A 9,746-nucleotide genomic window follows, 5' to 3' on the forward strand; every position below is an offset into this window, starting at 1 on the left:
GTCACATAACATAACCTTAACCATTTTAAGTGCACAGTTCAGTGGCATTGAGTACACCCACAGTGTTACGCTGGCCCTGATTCTATCTAGTGGCAGAATAGCAGAATATTTTCATCCCACCAGAACCCTGTAGGCCTTAGAGTCCCTCCCCATTGCCTCTTCCCCAGCGCCTGGTCACCACTAACAGACTTTCTGTCTCTATGCATTTGCCTATTCTGGATATTTCGTGTAAGTCAGATAATCCAGTATTTGTCCCTTCATGCCTGATTTATTTCACTCAGCATAAAGCTGTCAACATCCGTTCATGCGTAGGATGCAAGAGAACTTCATTCTCCTTAATGGCTGAATAATATTCCATTGTATGGCTAGACCACATTTTGATTCTCCATTCATCAGTTGATGGACATTTCAGTTGTTCCCACTTTTTGTCTATTGTGAATAATGCCAGTACTATTGACTTTTTGTTGTTGTTATCATTCAAGTTGCATACAGAGAGCTGTATAGCATGATGGATTTTCATAAAACACACATGCTCAGGTACCCCGCTGTGATCTGCAGCAGAACGTGAATAGCCCCTCCAGAGTCCCATGGTCTATTATTACTGTTTCTTTTGAAAAAGTCTAACGAACTGTGTACCCGAGTGTATAGAGGTCAAACACAAGCCTGAACATTTGCTTTAAGAACCAGACTGGTGGGCTTTATGGACCAGCTGACTCTCTGGTTGGCCACCTCCTAGCAAAAGGTGTTATTTACACCTTTTGGCATCTTTTGGGGCCTTTTGGGGAAAAACTATTCTCTTTTTTAAAAATAATTTTATTTGTTGGTGTTGAGAATATACACAGAAAAACATACTCCAATTGAACAGTTTCTACAAGTACAATTTAGTGACATCTGTGACTTTGAGTTGTGCAACCTTCTTACCCTCCTTTCCTAAATTGTTCCTCCCCCATTAACATGAACTCACCATCTCCTAAGCTTCCTATGTAATCTGTGGAGTTGCTGTTGGCTAGTTTGACCCCGTATAGATACTTCTTAAAAGAGCACACTGCACGAGCCAGATAGTCTCTACTAGTTTTTAGCTAAACTGTTGTTTGGTTTTAAGACGACTTCTGGGGATATTTTTGGTTTAAGGTTTAAAGATGATCCCAGGATAATAGTTTCAGAGATTCATCCAACCTTCATGGCTCCAGGAGGTCTGGAGTCGATGAGAATATGAAACTCTGTTCTGTATTTTCCACCTTTTGATCAGGATTCTTCTGTAGTAGAAGAATGTTCGGTAATGGTAGCCAGGCACCATCTAGTTCTTCTGGTCTCTTGTCAAAGCAGTTGTTCATGGAGGAAAATCTGTTGTTAATAGGGGATTAATCAGCTGTGGAATAAAGGGTAGCTCTGAAAGGCACAGTTTCCTAAGGATTGTCCCAAGCTCTAGACACCATGAAAATGCAAAGTTAATTTCTGTAATTAGGTGAAAGGCTATTTCTATCCTCAAATTGGTGCCTGTCTGAGACAGGCATAAATGGAGCTGTCACTAAGAACCAGCCCTCACTGTAATCTCAGTGAATACAGAGAGTCAGGTGTGTTCTCTGGCACAAGGATGACCAATCAATAAATTAAAATGGCGGTTGGTGGTTGCTGGATGCCGTCAAATTGATTCTGACTCATAGCAACCACGTGGGTTTCCTGGGTGTAATCTTTATGGAAGCCGATCTCTAGGTCTTTCTCCCGTAGAGCTGCTGGTGGGTTTGAACCACTGACCTTTCAGTTAGCAGCCAAGCGCTTAGCTGTTGTGCTACCAGGGCTCCTTCAAATGTATTTGCATCCAACAAAATATAAAACGTGCTACTACCAAGATCTTTTTGTTGACATGGTCTATTTCTTTGCTGCCTCTAAGCTGGCTCTAAAATGTTCAGGATACTTTTGGGAACATGGGCTTTGCCGGGAAGAGGGAGCTGCTCCCCCCCCCCCAGAGGGATGCCAGCCCTCGTAAAGAAGGCACTCAGCATATGGGTTCGCCATGAGTCAGAATGAACCCAATGGCAATGAACAGCAACCACCTCAGCCCTTAGGAAGCTTCTTGGCCATTCCGTGGCAGCTGGGATGATGCAGTGAGCATCTTTATTTGACCTGGGAGCCCTCGCAGGCCATCTTTTTGCATTCTCCTGCTGTGGCTCAACATTTCATTCCCAAAGGTGATCTGAACGACGCGGCAAGGGGAGAGAGGAAGTGATGAGCCTCTCAGGTAACAGGCTCGCTGTGAGTGTGATTTGTAGTGGGGTTTATCATTCTTTAATTCACAATGGGCAAAGAGGGCCAGCTTTTCTAGGCAAGGAAATGAAAGCATAGAGTGGTTTCTCTACAAGTCACAGTCGACACAGCTGCCCCAGCAGGGAGCATCAGCGGCCCCTCTGCCCAGCTGGCCTATGTAGGTGACCTGTGCCTCCCGTGAAGACGCAGCACAGTGTCAGCTTGTCAGGGGGCTGTGTGTACTGGGGTTAGTGCAGCAGGCAATGGGGCCCCTTCCCTCACCTCGCTTTTCTCTGTGTGCCCCCTCGAGATCCCGTCGGGCCTCTTCATCCCCAGCATGGCAGTGGGGGCGATGGCCGGCAGGATGGTGGGCATCGGTGTGGAGCAGCTGGCTTACCACCACCACGACTGGATCATCTTCCGGAATTGGTGCCGGCCTGGAGCAGACTGTGTCACCCCGGGGCTTTATGCAATGGTGGGAGCTGCCGCCTGCCTAGGTATAACCCCAGGTGGACTGGGAGGGAGGGGACACAAGGAGAGGTGACATAGACCAGACCACAGAGGCTGGTCTGGCTTAGAGGGCAGGCAGGGGTGTGAGCATGTGCATTACGCAGAATGGGCCAGATCATGCTGCGTAACAAGTAAGCCCCTAAATTTCAGTGGCTTATCATGTTGCCAGAGGCTGAATTTTTGTTCATGATACACGTATATAACGTGAAGCACTTCTCCACTCAGTCCGTCATTCAGGGACCCAGGCTGATGGAGGCATCACCATCTTGTAGCTGTCCCATCTGGAGCAGTGGTTCTCACCTAGGGACAATTTTGTCCCCCAGGGACATTTCACAGTGTCTGGTGACATTTTTGGTTGTCACAACTGAGGGCAGAGTATGCTACTGAGATCTGGTGAGTGGAGGCCATGGATGCTATTAAAGATCCTGCAATACATAGGACAGCCTCCCCCCAAAAACCACACACAGAAAATCACCTGGCCCCAAATGTTGCTGGTGCCAAGGTTGAGAAGGCCTCCTTTTACCACAGTGAAGGACAGGAGTCAGTACTGATCCTATTCTCCCTTTGCCTGTCAAGGGACACAAGGACCCTGGTAACAAGGCTGGGTGCATCAGCTCTCTATAGCCCTAAGCATTGCTGTTTGTCCAGCTTATGAGCGTCTGGAGGAAAGCCCCACATGCGGAGTCAGAAGCCTGCTCAACCTGCAGAGCAGCCATTCACTAAAAGCACAGTGTAGGACCTTGGGTGAATCAACAACCTGGGGTCCCTCAGTTGAGCAGGACCGTCCAATTGGATGTAATTTACAGTTTCCTGTAGAAGGCCATGTCCCTGGGTGGTGCACATGGTTTGCACTCAACTACTAACCCAAAGGTTGGTGGTTTGAACCCACCCAATGATACCACATAGGAGCTCTGGTAGTGTAGTGCCTAAAGCATTTGACTGCTAACCAGAAGGCTGGCGTTTCAAACCCACCAGCCACTCCTTGGAAGGAAGATTGGGTGATCTGTTTCCATACTGATACCAAATCGGAAACCCACGGAGGTGTTGCCATGAGTCGGATCTGACTCGACGGCAGTGAGTGAGTGAATGGCGCCACAGCAGAAAGGCCTGGCAGTCTGCTTCCATAATGATGATAGCCAAGAAAAGTTTATGGGGCAGTTCTGTTCTGTAACACATGGGTCGTCATGAGCTGGGGTTGATGGCAACAGTGTTGGGTTGGGTTTGATAGAAGGCCACACTTAACGGAGCCTGGTCTGTTCCAAAGGGCCAGGGTAGGTTACATTTAGGACAGTCTCCTCCTCAGTCTCCATAGTCCACACTCTCAGGATGGTCCTTCTCTCGTGCATTGCAGGTGGAGTCACGAGGATGACAGTGTCATTGGTCGTCATCATGTTTGAATTAACGGGTGGCCTCGAGTACATCGTGCCCTTGATGGCGGCAGCCGTGACCAGCAAGTGGGTGGCTGATGCCTTTGGGAAAGAAGGTATCTACGAGGCCCACATCCACCTGAATGGGTACCCATTTCTGGATGTCAAGGACGAGTTTACCCACCGTACGCTGGCCACTGATGTCATGAGGCCCCGGCGTGGGGAGCCACCACTGTCTGTGCTCACACAGGACAGCATGACTGTGGAGGACGTGGAGACGCTCATCAAGGAGACTGACTACAACGGCTTCCCCGTGGTGGTCTCCAGAGACTCCGAACGCCTCATTGGGTTTGCCCAGAGGCGAGAACTGATCCTCGCGATAAGTGAGTAAAGAGGAGATGGCTTGATTTCACTGAGAGATGAGGGGCAGCTTTGGTGGTCCCCCAATTCTCCAAGAAGTTATAGAGAATGTAAAAAAGATCAGTGGCCTTGAAGTCCAGGCCTCTCAAGTGTTAGTGTTTATTTGTATCTCGGGGGCATCTGTTTAAAATGCAGGTTCTGAGTCAGTAGGCTGGGTGGGGCCTGAGACTGCATTTCTCATAAACACCTAGTTAATGCTGATACTGCTGGTCTCCACAGCTCACCGTTTCTAACAAAGTTTTAGAGCTAGGTCTTGGGATAGGCATTCTTGGCTGGTAAAATGGCCACCATATTGAGAAGCACACCTGGGCCCCACCCTGTTAGGAAGCTACCTTTTTAGGGAAGAGACAATGTGAGAGCCTGGGCCTGCCAGGGCCCTCCTGCTCTCTGACTTAGTTCCAGGCTAAGCTACCTAGCTTGTGAGGTCTCTTCCAAGACAGATTTGTTCATTCTGCTGGCAGTCCATGGTCTATTCAGTATTCTCCACATCACATTTTGCTCTATCGTGTAGGTGATGTCCAGGTCCACCAGTAAGAACCCCATCTGGGGTCATGAGCAGACTTTGTTGCAGCAAGTCCATTCCGAGGGATTATTTCCCCCTCGTGATCTAGCTGAAATCAGTGGTACTGAGGGACAGCTGCTGATTTGGGATGAGGTCCAGGTGGAGCATCCCAAAGATGGGTCTCAGAGAAGCAAGCCCAGAGTGCCAGAGGTCTGGGATAACACACTGGAAGGAGACAGTGGGAGGTAGGACTTCAGAGACAAGGGCCAGGGGCTAGAGGCCTGGGTGTGAGGGCTGTTGGGAGTTCCAGGCAAGAGGAGCAGTGTGCCCTGGGGGCCCTGAGTAGCTCCTGCTGGATCTCCAGGGGTGGGACCAGCATAGCATTCCTGCATCACATGTAGGCAGGGGCCCATGACAGGGCTCGCCTGCAGTGGAAGATTTGACAAGATCTTCCAGAGTATTGATGCAGCTCGTCAGTGGGACTCTCCCTATGTGATTGCAAAATGCCCCACTGTGAACACACCTGGGCCAGACGACTGTTTATCCTTGCCCTGAGCTGCCTGTTTTTAAGGTAGATTCTGTTCCTTTGAATCTACAAAACCTCTTCCCAGTGTTAAATAGATTTTCGAATATCTTTCAACTGTCTTCAGGAGCCCTGGTGGCATTGGCCCAGAAGGTTAGCAGTTTGGCCCAAAAGCCACTCTGCAGGAGAAAAGAACTAGCAATCTGCTCCCATAAAGATTGTTGTGGTGGTAGGTGGTGTTGAGTCGGCTCAGCCTCATAGAGTGAAACATTGCCATGTTCTGTACCATCCTCGACATGGTAGGTATGTTTGAGTCTGTTGTTGCTGCCACTGTGTGAATCCATCTTGTTGAGGGTCTCCCTCTTTTTTGTTGACCCTCTACTTTACCAAGCATGCTATCTCTCTCCAGGAACTGGTCCCTTCTTATAACATGTCCAAAGTACATGAGAAGTCTCACCATCCTCTCTTCTGAGGAACATTCTGGGTATATTTCTTCCAAGCAGATGTGTTCATTCTTCTGGCAGTCCATGGTCTATTCAGTATTCTTTGCCAACACCAGAATTGAAATGTGTCAGTTTTTCTGTCAGTGATGAGGTTTTTCTAAAAGCTGTGTAAGTAGGGTTGGGTTTGTTTTAAAATACTTTAATCAGCAGCCTTTAGAAAATTTATTCATTCCCTAAAATCTTTTAAGCAAAGGTTGAAATTTGAAAACGAAAGTAATAAATGTCAAGGCATCCGTTATCTATTGTGTTCTTCCCGGCACACCTGCTAAGAGAGAGCTTACTAATTTCACTGCAACCCATTACTGTAATCAAGTGGGAAGCAGTAATTGTCATCAACCGATTAGAGAAGAAATTTCAACTTGCCAACGGAGCATTCTCCTAGAAGCTGTGTTTGGAATGTCTGGAGAGGCAACATGCCGTGTAAATAACACCTATACGCTTTCAATCAGCTGATAATAGTATAGTAGCTGCTGTAGGGTTGCATGGTTTGTGGAAAGGCAAGCTTTAGCTCTGAGCAGTCAGGAAAGCTGTTTTCCTGATCCATGGAAGTAGAAGAATCTCCATACTCTGGTTTATGACCTGTATTTGTGGGATTACATGCCCTTTCAGAAACATACCTCTTCCCAGTCTTACCCAGCCAGTGGTAACTAGCATTTAGCTGGCTATCCCATGCCAAGTTCATTGTCAGGGGAATTAGGAGCAAATGTGAAAGTCTCCAAGACAGTTTGGACAAGAAAAGAATGGAAAACGAGTTAAAGAGGCTTTTTCTTTACTCATCATGTTTAAAATTGTAGCGACTCACACTGAAGCCACACAGTTTCAGTTTTTTCAATCCGTCTCTACAATACCAAACTGTAGCTGTTGTCTTTGTTCAAGAGCAGTTAGTTAGCACCACCAGGAAATGTGGCCCTCTGTGCTGTCATATATTAACACATCGGGTCATTCAGGACCCTTGTTCAAATCCTTGGTGAATGAGACTTTGCATCTCATTGCTATTTGCTAATACGAGGTTCATTCTGTATTCAGCACAGCCAGAGTCTTCTTGTTTTGAATTGCACAATTAAGTGAGTGAGGACTCCGTGGGAAGCCACAGAGTTGATTACAGGGATGGAAAGTTCGAGTTCTAGCGTAGACTAAGGAGAACTCTCATTTTGTTCGACCGGAGGATGATTTAATGAGGATTCTCCAGCATGTGGAAGATGCTGACATGAAGAAAGGGACCTCCACCCAATTTAGAACGAGAGAGGTGTCCAGTCTGTTGTTGTTATGTGAACCCGACTCATAGCAACTCTTCTTTGGGTTTCTGAGGCAGTATCACTATACAAGTAGATTGCCTAACCTTCCTTCTGAGAAGTGGCTGGTGGGTTTGAACCGCCAGCCTTCCGGTTAGCAGTCAGGTGCCTTAGGCACTATGCTACCCGAGCTCCTGTCTGACGGTGTTTATAGAGATGCAGGGCTTTCTGCCTGGGAGAGCTGTTCAGTATCGGAATAGGCCACAGAGAACAGTGGTGTCATAAACTAGTCCGCCTTTTTCTTCTACCTAATCTTTGCTTGTCTTCCATTTCATGTTTGCCCTGGCCACCACTGTGGTTGCTTCCACATTCATCACATTTGTTTTATGGAAGCATTTTTAATTAACAGGAAGTTAGAGTATTACATCATTAAAAGCATAACTGCACTAAAATAGGGTGTCTCTATTGACATTTGGGGTCAGATCGTTCTTTTTTGTGCATTATAGGGTGTCGAGCAGCATCTCTGTTCTCCACCCACTAGATGCCAGTTGCAATCCCCTTCCCCAAGTGCTGACAACCAAAAATGTGTCCAGATGTGGCCAAATGTCTCCTGGGGGCACAATCACCCCCAATTGAGAACCATTGCTCGAAAGTCATTCTAAGAGCTTATCAGATGTGTGATTATTTCCAGGTCTTCTAAGACTTCTTGGTCTCTCACAGTTTGTGAAATTCATCTTACCAACACTTTATTAATTACCCTCACTATGTCTGACATGGTGAATGGAACACTGCTGGAGACTGGAATGCCAAATTGAATAACCTCAGCAGGTAGTTATAAACTGTGCTAAGACATTCTTTTTAGGCCCTTTGGCCACTGATCCTAGTTCTAGTAGAATTTGCAATAAATCTCCCACATTAACGATAGCTTTCAAAAAAGTTGAACTGCTTAAAGTTTACATCATTGAAAACTGGCGTTTGTTGCATTTTCAAAAGTAAAAGTGATACATACGCAGAAAATACTGTGGAAATTTGAAGCAAAAGAAAAAATACGAATTGGGACCCACATTCTCAGCATCCAGATGAGTCCACGGTTAATATTCCAGTGCATTTCCTTCCTTACTCTTAGATCTTTTGAACTCTACATTTCAGGCTCTGTTGGTTTCTTTTCCAACTTGGCGCCCAAGAGCTCTTGGTGCTTGTGGGTCCCTTCTTTGGTGGCACTGCAGCATCTCTGGTTAGGTAGCTTGTTCCTTTCTTGAGAAGCCGTCACGTACCAGTACTCTGCTATTGTTAGTTGCCCTCGAGTCAGCGCTGACACATGACGACCCCATGTGCATAGAGTGGAACTGCTCCACAGAGTTTTCAAGGCTGTGACCTTTCAGATACAGGCTAGGCCTGTCTCCCAAGCTGCCTCTGGGTGGGTTTGACCTGGTGACCTTTCAGCTAGTAGTTGTGTGCTTAGCCTTTTGTGGCCCCCAGGGCCCTGTTCTTGTTCAGTGCCATTGAGTAGATTCCAACTCATAACAACCTCCTGTGATGGAGTGGAACTGCTCTGTAGGGTTTTCTAGACTGTAATCTATACAGGAGCAGTTCCTCAGGCCTCTCCTCCTGAGGCACTTCTGGCTGGCTCTGGCTGATAGTTGAGTGCTTAACCGTTTTTCCCATGCAGGGATTCCTAGCACTATCCTAGGGACTGGGAATGCAGCGATGACAGGAGACAGTCTTTGCCCTCTGTGTACTTACATTTGTAGTCTTATTACTGGCATCTTGGTCACTGGTAATTATTTCTGGTCTAAACTGGGAGGACATGGTTCACTCTGTTGGAGGGATGCGAATAACTTGCTTTCTGGTACTTTTACTCCCTAGCTTTTAGCCAGTAGGTAGCATCTCCATCCTCAAAGTTTAAATGAAGCCTTAAGGTAAGTCTTTATAATAGAGTTCCAAATTGGCCTAGCAGAACCTTTCTAGAGAGCGTAGCAGTCGTTACTGTTGGAGTAGCAAGGAGCCCAACTCAGATCTCCAGCTCTAACCCTGCCAAGTCCCTATGGCCCTGATGTGGTAATGACTAGCTCATGGGCTTTCCTTCCTAAAGTCTCCCCCATGAAATGGGCTTTGCTCCACGTGGCAGGCAGAATCAGACATGCTGACATTCAGCAGATCTACTCATTCATTCATTTACTTGTTGATATATTGATTCAGGCATGCACTCAGCAAGTATCTGTTTAGTGTCTACGGTGTGCTAGGCAAAGGAGCTGTGGTGGTGTAGTGAGTGAGGCATTTGGCTGCTAACCAGAAGGTCAGTGGTTCAATGCCACCAACGGCTCTGCAGCAGAAAGATGAGGCAATCTACTTCTGGAAAGATTTATAGCCTTGGAAAACCAATGGGGGTCGTTATGAGTGGGAACCAACTCGATGGCAGTGGGTTGGTTTGGTTATTTATTTTAA

The 9,746-nt window shown here is 46.9% G+C and overlaps 1 protein-coding gene across 1 annotated transcript in view; it reads left to right on the forward strand.

The window, feature by feature from the left end:
* CLCN4 (chloride voltage-gated channel 4) overlaps positions 1-9,746 on the forward strand; it is a 52,145-nt gene that overhangs the window by 18,477 nt on the left and 23,922 nt on the right. The window contains exons 8-9 of the mRNA XM_007951977.2: positions 2,555-2,741; positions 4,106-4,504. Of these exons, the coding sequence (XP_007950168.2) occupies positions 2,555-2,741; positions 4,106-4,504 (586 nt within the window). The remainder of the gene's footprint in view (positions 1-2,554; positions 2,742-4,105; positions 4,505-9,746) is intronic.

Source organism: Orycteropus afer, unplaced genomic scaffold, assembly GCF_000298275.1.
Source record: "Orycteropus afer afer isolate SDZICR_OR568_19922 unplaced genomic scaffold, OryAfe1.0 scaffold00323, whole genome shotgun sequence".
Taxonomy (NCBI): domain Eukaryota; kingdom Metazoa; phylum Chordata; class Mammalia; order Tubulidentata; family Orycteropodidae; genus Orycteropus; species Orycteropus afer.